Source organism: Argiope bruennichi, chromosome 1 (assembly GCF_947563725.1).
Source record: "Argiope bruennichi chromosome 1, qqArgBrue1.1, whole genome shotgun sequence".
Taxonomy (NCBI): domain Eukaryota; kingdom Metazoa; phylum Arthropoda; class Arachnida; order Araneae; family Araneidae; genus Argiope; species Argiope bruennichi.
The window spans coordinates 136,746,133-136,762,181 of record NC_079151.1 but is presented as its reverse complement, the minus strand read 5'-3'; the positions used below and the strand labels follow the sequence as shown (position 1 = coordinate 136,762,181).

The following is a 16,049-nucleotide window of genomic DNA, read 5'->3' as shown; positions in this document are numbered from 1 at the left end:
AATTAATACTGGAAATATCATGTTATTGGTTTACAACTTCTATCGAAAAAATTATTTTGAGAAAAATGAATTTAAAGTTTACAGTTAATGTAAAAAAAGTATTTCCTCTTCATAAAACTGTCTAAAATTCTCCACATTTATAATTTAAACTTTCTTTTTTTTCATGCATTGCACATTTTTTCTTTCGCTGAGCTCTTATCTTTTTTTTCTGTAAACTTTTGCAGCTGGGAATGAATGCCTTTTTGAACTACAAATACGTTTATAGTCAAAAAGCTTTTGTCCTTTGAGTATAACAACTAACTTGTATTTGCAATTGATTTAACACACTTTTTATGCCATTCCCACCTTCATTAAAGTGAAGGACAGCAATAAAGGACCCCAAAGACAGAGTTTGGAGCTCAACTAAATGTTGTTTCGGGACAATATTTCAGAGCAAACGATTAAAACTCTCATTAGCGTTTTCTGTCTTTCCATACAAGCATTTCTTTAACAATTTTTGATCACAAAGTTTCATATATATATATATGTTTTATGATGTTTATAATGTTTTGCGGTAGTCCAATGGATTTCTCAAAAAAGGTTTTCCTCTTGTTCATATTTACACCAGCTATTGGTTCTTATTGGACATTGCCCTGCATAGAACGTTTGAACTTGAGCAACAGTGATAAAATGCTGCAATAACTCCCTATTGAATGTTTTTTCGACTATTAAGATTAATACGAATGGCAATTCCATAGTAATTATGTAATATATCCATAAAATGAACAGTCAATTTGCCATTTCCTTTCACGCCCTTTGTTGATTTTTTCAATTTCTATAATCGACTGACAACTCTTTTTTAGCACATGACCAATACACTTTTTTGCACAATCTAATCTTTGCATGATTCATTTCCAAATAGAATATTAGAAGTCATAAAAGCTAATGGAACGAGTATTCCTTACTAAAACCGCTTATATTTTGTTCTTTTTATAACTCCTACTTTTTTTACATGGTTTCAAATGAAAGAAACCATTTTTGTTGTCATTTATACTTTATTTTTGAATATCATGGTAATTATACTAATATTTTTTCGTTGAATGATGTAAAAAATAATTCTTATAAAATAATCGAAGTAAAAATAAAAAAATCTAGTGTCCTACTTTTTTTCCAGTGTGTGTGTTCCATATAATGATATCCATGCTTTCTCTAAATAGGGGATTGCCCGTAAGTTGAGTTTTCCTGTTCTGAAACAATTCTGCGTTTATATTTACAGATCCTGATACATTATTTCTGAGAAATGTCAACGCTTTTTATCCATCCAGAACTATTGTTGTACAGAACTTTTTATCTGAGGCTGAAGCACACGTTCAAAGTTTCGTCGCCATGTTTGGAATCGTGGAAATATGCGAGCTGATCAAAGAAGACGCGCCATCTTGTTTGGCTGTTGTGCAGTACAAGTTTAAGCGTTCGGCTGCTGATGCATTACTTGCTATGCCAAATTGCCAAGTATGAATCGTGTTTATATTAGCCATAGATACTTTTTATTTTCATTCATTTCGACCCGCCATGAATACATCTCAAATAAAGGAAGTCATAATGTCAATAAATGTCAACTCTTTCCTGTGAAGTACAGGGTGGTTATAATTAAACTTCCCCTATAAACAGCATCATACAACGCAAACGAATGAAAACGAATTTTGGTATGTAGACAATACACGAGATGCCCTCAGGGAATATCGAAAAAATAATTTTTAGTTCTAAAATGTCCAGCAAAGGGCGCCTTTTCCGGAAAAAACATTCATTTTACCACAACAAACGACCAAAACGGAATACAGAAACAATATTAACAACCCAGAACAGGAATTATGCGTAATAAAATGTAAAACCAGGAAAAGCTTTCAACTCTAGGAAAAAAAATGTCGACATTTGCATGCTTACAAAGAAGAAAAGGAAACTTTATGCAAAACAGGTTAGGGTAAGAAACGTTTGCAGTCGTTGTCATGTTTCCGGCTGTAATGACGACGGTATCTTGTTGCGACGTTGAATGACTTAAAGAATTCCATAACGCTTCATGTTCGAAGCTTCACAACTCATCAATTACGATCAGCTTTTTAAAGTAGTGTCCATCGGCGTGAAATTTTGCAGGTGAATGAGGGTGGTCACATGGAGCATCTTTCTCTATATCGTTCTGGACACGATTAACAACTGCTCCTCTTGTGCAGTTTCGTCCTAATCTCTTCATGTTTCTGCAAACTGAACTTTTTTTCTCAAACAGGATACTGTTATTTTTTTCTTAAATTTACTTAATACGGTTCGATGACAAGGTGATCAGAAATAAATATTAATATTGTTTCTCTATTCCGTTTTAGTCGTTTATTGTGTTAACATTAATTTTTTCCGGAAACAGCGCCTTTTGGTGGACATTTTGGAACTAAAATTTTCTTTCGATATTCCGTGAGCGCTTCTCGTGTATAGTCTGCGTACCAAATTTCGTTTCCATCCGTTCATTCGTTTGCGTTGTGTGATGCTGTTTATAGGGGAAGTTTAATTATAACCATCCTGTATATTCAAAAAGAGCAGGTTGTAGATTTTATCCTCGATGGTGGATAATATTCTTATTAATACATGTTTCTGCTATTGAACCTCTTTTAACACGAATCACACACTTCTTGACACCTTTACACTGCTGCTATCAATCAGTCGGTTCAGAATTTTCTGTTTATTATATACTAGCCGCCCATGGTGACCAACCGGTTTGACAGTCTTAATGCTCGCTACAATGTTTAATGAAAAATTTTATGTAGCTTGATATCTTAATAGCTTATTCACAAAATAATTTTAAGCTTGAAATTTAATAGTCATATAATAATTCTATTATGGAGACTTTAACACTTTCACCGCGAGGGGAGAGAGAACTCATCTTCCAGGAATATTCGCGAGTGATGAGATGACTCGTCCTCTACTCAAGGTTTTTATGTATTATTGCAGCTTGGCCCTTGACTTATTTCATCGACATGTGCGGAGAGGGCGCAGAGGGTGGCACAAAGGCGCGCCATTGCCGCGACGAAAGTATAAAGCTATTCTGTTCATTGTACTGTGTATCTCTCTAATTTTCTGTCAACTCCCGTAAAATTTCAACTTCCAATTAAAGTGGAAACGATTAAATTGCAATTAATATAAAATACATTTTTTTTTTTTTTTACTGAAACCAAGCATATTTTTAAAATACGAGTACTGAAAACCGAGTCGTTTGGCATTGAAATCCTATGTGCATTGCAGAATAATTTTTATAATTTATGTAATATGTCAAGAATTATTCATCAAAAATTTCACAGATTCATCATAAAATTCAGATTTTAGTTTTACTTTCAAAAGGATTTAAATAACGTGAATACTGATATTTTATTTCGTTTCGGTCTATAAATATACTTCAAAAATTTAGGCACTCTAAATTTTATAGAGTTTTTTGTTCCAAAAGAATCATATTCTGCGAAATATTCTTGACAATCCAACTTTTAAATAAATAAATGTTTCTATATTCTGCGATCAAATCTGACAGATTGATGAAGTTTTGATTATTTCAATTTTAAAACAATCAATATTTTTATAATCTTAGGCCAATCAATCTTGATTGATCCCTGGTACGCAAAACATAGTATAGTCGCCAATTAATGTTGAGATTGACGGTTCTTTGAGACGGGTGAAGAAATGTTTTGACCGTTTTTATACAATAATGATATTCAGAATTTTTAGTAAATCAGTTGGTTTTAGCGATTGATTTAGTTGTTTGGAGTGCAACTCTTTTTATTTAAAATATTAATGCCTCAAAAATATTTTGTTAAATATGATTCACAGGGAATGTAAAAATTTAAAATTCGTAATTTGTCGAAGTATCAATTTAAATATAATTATTCTATTCATTGAGGCAATTTTGTTAGATGTTTGTCTATTACTAATCGTTTACAAATTAGCTGTTAGGCTCTGATTAGAGTGGATATCCTGCATATATTAAATCAGGTTTTCCTTAAATAAAACTGATTTATTGAATTAATTACATTGTAAAAGATAAACCTTTTCTTGCATTTACGTTTTAGAAAATATATTTCATATTTTAGTTCAGAAAATATATTTCATGTTCATTTCAATTCATACAGAAATGTGCTGAAAATGAACTTTTATATATTTAATTTGCGATAATAGTTAGCTTATTTTTTTAATTTGAGCTTTTGTGAATGTTGATGGCAAAAGCTAATTTTTTCCCATGAACTCTCGAGCAGGATAAAATTTATTTTTACACTGAGTAAAATAAATTATTAAAAAATATGGTAAAACTATTTTTTTGAAAAATTCATTAAAAGAAGGAGCTTTATTTATAGGTTAAAACATTGGTATCATTAAAAAAATAATTCTTTGAACTTCAACATGATGTAAAAATATTTTTGGAATTTATCACGGAAAAGCTTCGGAAGCGCGCTAAATTTTTAATTAAGATTCTGATTCGTAAAAATTGGAACGAATTCATTCCACTGACATTTAAAAGTATATATGTCGAAGGATAAATCCCAAAACTGATTATATCCCAATTTATCAGTAATTATGTTTGTATTCAATGTGAATATCGGCTTTTATACTATCTACGATTATTCTTTCATTATCTACTTTGGTGTTGATTATTATATTTGTTCAAACTTAGACTTTTAGAACTACTTTGACATGTGAAATCTAGAGGGGTAATACATATCATGCATATGCGCGAGATTTCTTACGATTAAAAATTTGCTTTATTCGTTTCAATATCAATTTTATTTTTTTAAGCAAATTTTTTTTCTTCATAATTTGTTTTCAGGTTCGTGGCAGTAATCTGATTGTCAACCTCCTATGGAACGGACCGTACGAGAACATTGGAACCATCACCCAAAGTGTGCGCAAATCTTTCAAACAGTGCGCCGAGAAGCGCGTCGTGTGCATCGGCCATCTGCCGCGGATCATCACAGAAGACGCTATTCGTTACAAATGCGAGAAATACGGCAAAGTGGAGAGTGTCCAGGTGCAGCCACAGGAGCAAGGAGCCTTTGCCTATGTGGTGTTCGAATCGGCATTTTCGGCTGCTATAGCGAACTATTGTCTGCGTAACAGTTCGACCAGCAACGCAGCTTTGATGCTGGGATATAGGTTGGTATGCTTTTAAAGAACTAGCCGCCTTTGGCGACCTGCTTGTATGCCGAGATGATCAACTTTTTAAGTTGCAAATAATTAATATGAAATGTCTTTAAAAAAAATCGCCTTGTAATTTAATGCAATTGAAAAGTGCGAATTCAATGGAATTAGGTTATTTCAAGCTAAAACGTTTATGTATCATGACCTGTTATCGTGGCCTGTTGTTCCGGTTTGAGGGGCAGATGTCAAATTAACCATTGGTTACACTCGCCTTACGCAGACACTCCATCTTCTGTTTGGTGAGCGGGCGCCGATGTGCTCAGACTGCAATGTTCATCTTACAGTTTTGCACATTTCAATTCAGTGTCCTAAATTTCATTCTCATCGTATGCGGCTTTTTAATTCATTAACATTGGAGATGCGTGATTTGGTGGGAGAACAACCTCACAGGAATATCTTTGAACTTTTAAGAGTTATAAATTTTTTCCATTTTATATGAATACCGTAAGGATTTTAAGAATTTTCTCAGATTTTTTTTTCCGCAATTGGAATCATAATTTTAAGATTTTTGTCCTTTAAACTTATTGTGCTTTGTTTTTATAAGAATAAAATGTTGTTTGTATTTTAATTTTGAGGAGGTGTTTTTTTTAATAGATCCTATGGCAATATACACATATCCCTGGTTTTGGCGTAGCATGGCCAACTTTGGCTCTTGCGCCATAAAAATCCAATCCTTATGTATCATGAGATAAAAGCGGAAATGAAAATTCTACAATGGAGTAAATGATTGACAAAAACAGGCGACTGAATATTTTGATGGATGAGGTTTGAATTCTAATATAACATATAAAAACATTAAGCGTCGAATTAAATATTATTAAAAATAATAAAAAAAATGATAAAGAAATGAAACTGATTTCATTAAAAAATAATTTGTTTTACTATTAACATGGCAGAAAGACACTTTTTGTAAAAATTATTGTATTGGAAGATGGGAGCCTCTAGTTCCATAGACAAGATACCCATGTGGTGAAAGTGAAGTCTACTTTCGCGCTCGATCAAACTTTCTGTTTGAAGCTGATTGCTTTTATAACTTCTTTCCGCTGACTAAATGGACTTTAAAAAAATCCATAAAAAAACATTCTTTCCATAGAAATTTTTCAAAACATTTAATAATATTAGTAACTTTATCAATTAACTATACGAAGCCTTTAATTCAGTGAAGGTGTCTGAAATTCGTACGATTGCTTGTTAGATTTATGATCCACGCACATTAAAGTTTATATACATTTAAAACTAATTATATTAAAATTATTTTATGTATTTTAAAATACTTTTTTTATAATTATTGGACAAAAAGTAAGGGTGGGCACTGCACTTTGCAAAAGAGTACTTTTTGTAACTGAACCTCAGATTAGAAATGCAAATAGGATGCTTTGTCCGTAAATTAAAGGATACAATAAATAAAGCGAGCAACTAAGATTTAATTGAATATATTAACTCAATTTTTATTGAGCATGATATATTCGATAATGGCAGATAAACGGCAATATCAATAAAATTCTTTTAATGAACTTGGTAAGGTTTGTAGGACGGTTGTAGTTTGGTTATATAAATTGAAATGTTTATGGGACGTGTCGTCTTAAACGATACCAGCTCCGGAATATATTGTTCTGAATCTGTAATATTGTTTTTCTGCATAATTAGTCCCATCATTGAAAAAAAAAACATTTACTGGAATTCATAACGATACTAAATATATACCAGGTCAGGACTTCCCACCTTGGCGACAAACTTGGTGATCATTTCACGCCAATAATGAAATTACTGAATAATGCAAGGATTATGGTCTCATTTCTGTTGAGAATCGAGCTCTAGAAATTCTTCTAATGTCACACTTTTTTAGGAGACTATGAAAGGCGAGTCGCTTACACGACGTTTAATTTTGTCTTTGCAGTAGTGCTCACAGAGCGATCTCGCTAATTTTTTATATTGAGCCCTATTACTGATTCGTTTATTCAGCGATTTCTTGTCTGCTTCTTTTGTTAGTGTCTACATGTGTTGTCTTTGTCTACATTTTGGTTGTGTTATTGTTACCAGTAGTTAGTGTTTTCTGAAATATTCTTGGGTAAAAACCCGTCGCTTTCTGCTATCTAACTTGTAGAATTTCATTCAATGACATTCACTAGTCTAATTTTCCAAACAATTTTTAGGACTGTTTCCTTTGGATTAGTGATATAATCTGAAATTTCCTAGTACATTGGTTTAGTTTTCACTGCCTTTTGATATCAGTTGATTAAAAATAAAAGTTACTACATTTATATTAGAAATAATTATATATTTATATTATATTCTTTTGAAATAAAAAAAAATAAATATTTTCTAGTGAAAATAACAGTCCAGTTCTTCTGGGACCAGTCCGAGTCAGACCCTTGGACCAATACATGGTTCCTCTGACAGCTTTCGACGTCCGGTGCATTTGCACAAGGTTTTTGGATTACTCCAGAATGAAAGGCTTGTTTGTCAATCTGCAACGAAAACTTCCTTTGCATCATTTCTTTAGACCTGGAGCACCAGAATACTGTATCAGATTGCCAACCACTCAAGCCAAGGGGGTGTCAATCTTTTTGGAAATTTTGCTATTCGAAGGAAATTATATAAAAAATGCTGATGATATTACTGAGATGGCATATCAAGTGTGTAACAACAAGTATTTGTTCAGGTATTTTCATTTTATATATTTATCTATTTTGTATTTTATATATTTATCTATTTGATAATTGCTATGCAACCACCGTTTTAAACAGGCTTCTTAAAAACTCATTATATTCAGTAAACTCTATAATAGTATAGGAAGTTTTTATAAATAGTATCAAAAGTTTGGAAAAAAAATTCGACTTAAAGATTTTAATGAATTTCTGTGTTTCAGGTCACTTTGAATATTATAAAACACTGTTTCGGGATTGTCTGTTTGCGAAAGCTAGATGAATGAAATTTCCTATGCCACTTTTATATAAACATTGTATATGTTTAATATTTTGAATGAATGATAAGTATGTACATGACAAGTAACTCAACATTGCATGAGCTAGGTGGATGACATTTGGTTTGATTATTAGTATTGTATATATGCATCAAACTGTGAGTAGAAGAGTCGATCTCATGTCTATTCATTTTTCTAATTTTGTGAATTTTAGCGCGGTTATTAAACTCGCAACTAGTTCGAGAAATGAAATTTGGTATATAGTTTGATATAAGAATTGATTTGGACTCCATAAATGAAAAAGAGCATATCCTAATGAAACGCATTATTCTCTTCACTATACCACGAAGTTAAAGTGAAAAATGCATTATTATGCTAGTATACGAGAGAGGAGGAAGAAGAGAATAAATAATGTACAGCTCTTATTTCCTAATATATAACTCTTGTTTGTACAGCTCTTATTTCCTAATATACAACTCTTGTTTGTACAGCTCTTATTTCCTAATATACAACTCTTGTTTGTACAGCTCTTATTTCCTAATATACAACTCTTGTTTGTACAGCTCTTATTTCCTAATATACAACTCTTGTTTGTACAGCTCTTATTTCCTAATATACAACTCTTGTTTGTACAGCTCTTATTTCCTAATATACAACTCTTGTTTGTACAGCTCTTATTTCCTAATATACAACTCTTGTTTGTACAGCTCTTATTTCCTAATATACAACTCTTGTTTGTACAGCTCTTATTTCCTAATATACAACTCTTGTTTGTACAGCTCTTATTTCCTAATATACAACTCTTGTTTGTACAGCTCTTATTTCCTAATATACAACTCTTGTTTGTACAGCTCTTATTTCCTAATATACAACTCTTGTTTGTACAGCTCTTCTTTCCTAATATACAACTCTTGTTTGTACAGCTCTTCTTTCCTAATATACAACTCTTGTTTGTACAGCTCTTATTTCCTAATATACAACTCTTGTTTGTACAGCTCTTATTTCCTAATATACAACTCTTGTTTGTACAGCTCTTATTTCCTAATATACAACTCTTGTTTGTACAGCTCTTATTTCCTAATATACAACTCTTGTTTGTACAGCTCTTATTTCCTAATATACAACTCTTATTTATATAACTCTTTTACCCTAATATAGTACTGTTGTTTGTAATATATAACTCTTATATTCTAATATACAACTGTTTATAATATACAACTCTTATATCCTAATATAAAATCTCTTAATGTTTTTAGTCTATACAGCTCCTTTCTTTTCCTACTTGTGCATGTAAAGAAGAATTAAATGATAAATGAAGTAATTTACAGAAAAAAAATTACCAAGGGCCATAACTTATTAATTTTAAATCCTGCTTAGGAGGTGTAGAAAATGCCATGAATACGCGGATGAATAATCGTCGTATAAATAAACATTTTTTTTTTGCTTCTTATGGGTAACGTGATGGTTCGGTTTACCTCCATTCTGATGATGCGACATACTTTCTACACAGAAAAAGCCTGCGAGAAATTTGTTTCAGATGCGACATGATGATTAGACGCCTTCTCATTAAAAAAAATTGCTAGATATTTTTCAATTCCCTTTAATATAATTACTATGAAATGCCTTTATTACAATATAAAATTTTCAAGGCATTCAATTCGATGTCATAGTTAATCATTACGCTCAGCCTTTATTCTTTGTATACTTTAATTGAAAACAGTTATATCGTGGCAATAAAGAAATCAAAGGTGCTTCATAATTCATTTAAAATAAACGCTGAATTTGCATTTTGTCATAATAAGGCATTAAGCATAATAGCAAATGAAGTTTAAATCATAAATTTGTTATTCAAATTCAAAATTATTATTAAATATTGAAGAAGTAGATGAAAACAAAACAAAACAAAACCGATACAAATGTAAAAACAGAAATTCATATTTCTGGTTCTTTGCTTTTCTAAATCTGTTAAGTTTGATAAATACTCTGAATGCTGATATTTTCTTTCAGAAGTTCTTTTCATACAAGTTTAACATTAAAGCGTTTCAAGAGCTTAGAAAGTCCCAATTCATTGCAGTACTAGAATTGATACTGCTCTTCAAAAACGTCAACCATAATTGAGTTTTGACACATTTTACAGTACACACTTCTTCTATGATGTGCCTTTGTTATAAGAGATTTTTTTTTGAGGAGTTCAGCGCTAGATCAGGTACAGGCTGTCTTCCTTACCCATCATGAGTGCCCGATGAGGACAGATAACCTTTTTTCTGTAGACGGTTTTGGGTCGCGGCTTATAAGGATTCCATTCTCGATTGACCTCTATTTTGCAGACCATTTACCATTAGATAATTTGGATAAAATGTTGATTGCCTTCCTAACCTATGTTGAATAACCGATGAGGCCGCATTTATTGCATTAGAATCAGACAACCTTGTTCCTACAGAAGGGTCCTGGTTTACGATGACGTTAAGGACTCCATTTTCGATTCCAGCGCCGATCTGGCTCTCATTTAGCAGACCACTCAAGAAGCTTTATTTGAGGAGTAAAACACCAGATAAAGTATTGGTTTCCTTCCTAAGCTATCTTGAAGGATCAATGAGGCTGCATTTGTTGCATTAGCATCAGATAACCGTGTTCCTGCAGAAGGTTTTGGGTTGTGGCTAATGATGTCGCTAAGGATACACTCTAAATTCCCGAGGTGATGCGACTCCTATTTTTCAGATCGCTCGAGACACCAAATAGGGAGTAATTCATTTGGGATAGCTAATATTTATATTCTAATTTTCAAATTTATCATTGGACGCTCCGAGAGTGTATCATTTTCGACATTTCGATAAATTAGAGGTGAGCCCCGGACCCAGTGTACCACTGAAGTTATGTTCCATACATCAGCTAGTTGCCGATTAAATCTGTTAGATGGAAATACCTAATAGCTAGATTAGTAGAAATAGATAGGTAGAAAAAGGTATTTAGGTATGATGTTGTTAAGGCCCTTACGTTAGAGGGTGGAGAAGCGATGTCGTTTTTTCCGTCGGTTTAACCCTTTCTAAAGCCGTGGGAAGTATGCTTACCACCAAATTTATCAATCTTTGTATGAAATTATGTAGGGTGGCATAAGTTCTGACAAATTTTTTTAGTAAGTCAGAAACTTAGATGCTTTAATTCTTTATCTCAGACAAAATGATGTGTCTTGATTTATTACTTAATTATTAATTAACCAAATTAATTAATCAAATTAAATTTATCTAATAAGCTACATGAATCCCTTTTCTTATTCTAATTTCAAGCCTAAAAATATTTTAACATAATATGACTAAAAAAAATGGTTAAAATGATGAGATCCTTCAAAATAGATTAAACCACTGTTTTATTTTCTTTATTATCTAATAAGATGACACCTTCTATTTTGGGAATATTTTATTTTTTTGATTCAAATAGAAATTTATTAAATATTTGACTTTTCTATGTATTCGAATTAATTTTAATATTGAATTATAATCGTTATGAATGATTTATTTTTTTTGCTTACAACTATCAAAATTCGCTAAATCGATGCATGTATGGTACTCGGGCAACACAGTTAAGCGGTTAAACAGGAATCAAATCTAATTAAACTAAATTAAAGCATCTTTTACAATGTTTGTACTTTTGTCACTTTAAGTAAGTGACATCCATTTAAAGCATTTCTTTGAAATTCATGTTTTATACAAGAATAAATAAAATTCTCTTGTAAATAGCACGCCGACTTTCATTATCCTAGCATTAAGAATTGCAAATACGATTTTCTTCGAAATATTAAATGACAGCTAGAACAACAGATCAATTATAAAACTACTTAAATAAAATAATTAATAACTAAGAATTTTTAATTTTTGATAATGTAAAAGACCGAATTCAAACAAGTAAAATATAGGCAATTAAATTTCACTTTGTATTCAGAAAAATATATTTCTTTATATATCTTTTATTAGATATGATCTATTATTAAGTCTATCTGATTTTTATTAGATGCGATCTAATAATTTAAGTGCTTTTATCTCAATCGAAATGTTCCCCAAATGAATTCTGTATTCGTGTTTCAGTATGTTAGAACGAGCGGGAGTGGTCTCCCGAAACTTTCTTGCGTATTTTGTAAAAAAATGCATGGAATTATGGGGTTTAGGCGAAGCCATGGACCTTAGAAGTACCCATATTTTTATTTTAAGAGTACTTTAAGAGTATATGAGAATTTTGTGTTTTGTAGCATATTAAATGAAACTGAATATGGATTTTGTTCGTCTTTGTCTCCACCCATTAAGATCAAAATTTGCCACAAACTACAATTTAATGTGTCGATCGGTTGCAGTTTTGAATAGAAACGGTTAAATGCATTCGAAGGTACAGACTAACACACGGTCAACCATTTCATGGATATAATATGGAATTGTACTTTAGGTTCAAAATCTTGAGTAATAATTTTTTTTATTTAGTACTTTGTGCTTTGTAATTATCGTGTAATTATACGCGCGCAATCGGACAGACTGACATCCTCAGAATACATGTCATTCAAAATTTGATAAAAATCCACAGGTTTCATGTTCAGTCAGTATATCAAGTTTCATATAATATTACTTTAGACAGACACACGTTATTTTAAAAATGTGTTTTTCGGACTTGGAGGAACTCTCTTCGGGGAACTTGGGGGAAGTAAAAATTCATCAAAATCTTGATGCCGAATTTTTTTTTTTGATTATAATATTGTTTGTATATTTCGTGCATAAGAGAGAAAAAAATCGTTTAGCAAACAAATAATACTGAAATTCATTTAAAATTTAAAGTTTCAAGGATATTTCGAGAAAATAATTCGGTGACTTAACAAAACCTTTGAAAGAGAGTAAGTAAAACATTAAATGAAATGAATGAAAACAAATGCTTGTATAATTGTACTACTTGAGAGGATAAATAACCTTTCCAGGTTTATCAAAAAGAATTTTGCGTTCATTTATTAATGGCTGAGAAAAGAATCATTCAACAATGAATAATATTTTTAGCTCTAGAATTTATTCTGTGTATTTCTCTCTACTAGATTTTCTGTCGATTTTGGCTTGCATAAACCGATTATGACTTACGACGATAATATGCCTCGTGCAAACCAGCATTTCTTGCGGTGGAATTCCTTCTTCATCCTCGATCTGCAAATTTGCTTCCCTTGGGGGATTTCGGAACCCAGACTGGAACCAAGGATTCAGGCCATGAACCACATCTACAGTGACATAGACCAGCGGGCATTCGAAGACGACGTCACTGGATCCTCGTGGTTTGGCGTCGCACTACGTTATTCCACCTGCAATCTCGCACCCAGTGCCGACGAAGGCCAATACAGACAAAAAATTAAATTCTTACTTGCAGAGAATGTGCCCTTGATAAGGATTGTGGGGTCTGTGGAAGACATGAATACGTATCAGTTGCCAGTCCATGTGTTTTCAGATACACATTTGAATCTAAAGAAAAACTAAGACTGGAAACTATTGGAACTCATTGTACTGAAATCATTAGATCGAATGAGTATTTGTATTTAGATGCACACTCGAATTTTAAGAACTCATTTCTACTGGAATAGACTAAAACTGATTGTTCTGGAATCATTTGATTCGATTGAGGTTTGTTTTCAGATGTGCACTTGAATTTACAAAACTAATGACTGGAACTGATTGTACTAGAAGAATCATTACATTAGACTGATGTTTCAGTTTTAAGATCTAACCGAGATGAACTCTTCAAATAAATCGGATGAAGACAAAGCTTATTTCCAGAAATTCAGGAATAAAACAAAGTTTATTTAATTCTTCTAAAGACTCATTTGTAATTTCCTTAATTTTGCTACGTAAGAATAAATGAGCTTTATGGCGTTTTTGCGCTAAAAGAGCTTGATATACCGAAGATAAATGCTTTGTTGTTTTATTATTTTAAAGATCTCTAATAGTTGTAATTCCTAAAAAAATACCAAAAACATAATATTTAAATGAAATCTGATAAATTAATAGAAAAAAATCACAAGTTTTTTTGTTTTTTTTTTGGCTAGCTATTACCTTTAATTTTTTTATAGATTTGCGTCCATTTGCTATGTCTTCAAAATTTTAAACATAAATTTTGGGATAATTTATGTACATTACATTTTTGAAACTTCAGAAATGCATAGATTATATTATTTCGTTGTAAATATTCTGTTATGTTAATGCATGTTATTTCTATAAAACATACATTGTTTAGAGTATAAGCCTTACCGATAGTTAAAGTAATAACTTAAACATTTTTTTTTTGAAAATGCTTCAAGATTTATACAGAATTTCATATAAATCTCCAATTTTCTTTAGCTGCTTATGGATGGAAACTAACTACGCATTTTTCAGAGAATTGCGCTTAATTGATTCTGTAAAAGAAATTACCTTGAAACTTTTTGCAAAAATATAGCAAAAAGACATTTTCTTGTCTGATTCAAAATTAATGCTACCTGGAAGTGAACGTGTTATTTATTTTTTGAAATTAAAGCGTCGTTTTAGTTTATGTATGTTTGCGATATACCCATTATTTATGATCTGTTCATTAAGAAAACATTTCTTCCTAAAAGGTAAAGAAAAAAATGTCTTTTGGATGTACTTATTTGTATTTTGATTATTCATTCCGTTACTTTCAAATTTGAATGTTCAACTAAATTCTTGGAAATCAACTGCCACTTCTTGGATTTAGGATTCACCGTTACAAATTGTATCTAAATATTAGGGTATCCCAAAGGTTTCTTTCTCATTGGTTTTTAAAGAGGCTTGTCACTGGGGACGAAACTTGGATTTTATAAGAAAATGTGTATAGAAAACGCACTTGGTGTAAGGACAATAAGACTTCAATTGTCGCAAAGACGGGACAACACCCAATAAAGTTCTTTTGTCCATTTGGTGGGATTGGAAAGGCGCCATTTTCTACGAGCTCCCTCCTCAAGGCGAAACAATAAGTTCTATGAAATACTGTCATCAACTGGATCCATTGAAAGCTGCCATAGCAAAAAAATGGCCAGAATGAATGAACCGGCGAGGCGTTGTTTTTCCTAAAGACAACGCAAAACCACATATTGCATTAGTCGTAAGAGAGAAGCTGTTACAGTTTCATCGGGATGTTTTACTGCAACATGCATATTCTCCATATCTCGCTCCATTTGATAATTACTTCTTTCTGTCCTTAAAAAATTCTCTTCGCGATAAGCGCTTTAAATCCATCAGCGAAATAAAAGTGAATCTCGAAGATTATTTCTTGTCCAAAACGCAGGAATTTTGGAAAGAAAGCATAATGAGACTTCCTGAGATATGGAAGAAGATAATAGAGCAAAAGGGTTCTTATATAACAAAATAAAAAATAGTAAATATTGTGTATTCATTTCATATTAGAAATAGGAAAGAAACTTATGGGACACCCTAATATGTTCACTGCTTTGGCTTAAACCTGCGATTCGAACCTTTTATGCAATTAGATGACCCCTTCTCTGCTATTGTTAACTTCAGTCGAAAAAAAAAAAAAAAAAAAAAAACTAGAGTGAACAGTGGTGGATTTAGGCCTTTTTAGTCCTTACAGACCCATTAAATAGTATTAGTTTAATTCTCAAATAAATAAATATAGGTAGCCTTCATTGCATTATAAGAAGTCTTTTCTGCAACGAGTAGCGCTTTTCAGTACTGAACTTTACAATAATTAAGCGCTTGCTACCACTAAGCACATTTGACGCATGTCTATAAATTATCCACAGTGAAAGATTTTCGACTAGGTGGCTGTTTAGAGCCAGTCGATTGAGAAAGGTATCTCAGATAGACTTATTTAATAATATTAGCTTATTTGCCAAATAAATTTTTAAAAGTTAAATATTTGTGGAATTGTATCTTACGATAGTATTAACACTTTGTAAATT

General features: G+C 31.8%; 1 protein-coding gene across 4 annotated transcripts in view; it reads left to right on the top strand.

Annotated features, from left to right (window-relative positions):
• LOC129969130 (uncharacterized) overlaps nucleotides 1-14,029 on the top strand; it is a 36,025-nt gene extending 21,996 nt beyond the window's left edge. For all 4 annotated transcript variants that reach the window (XM_056083562.1, XM_056083556.1, XM_056083571.1 and 1 more), the window contains exons 2-5: nucleotides 1,256-1,488; nucleotides 4,829-5,154; nucleotides 7,526-7,861; nucleotides 13,185-14,029. In XM_056083562.1, the coding sequence (XP_055939537.1) occupies nucleotides 1,366-1,488; nucleotides 4,829-5,154; nucleotides 7,526-7,861; nucleotides 13,185-13,614 (1,215 nt within the window). In that variant the 5' untranslated portion in view covers nucleotides 1,256-1,365 and the 3' untranslated portion in view covers nucleotides 13,615-14,029. The remainder of the gene's footprint in view (nucleotides 1-1,255; nucleotides 1,489-4,828; nucleotides 5,155-7,525; nucleotides 7,862-13,184) is intronic.
• Nucleotides 14,030-16,049: the final 2,020 nt, after the last annotated feature.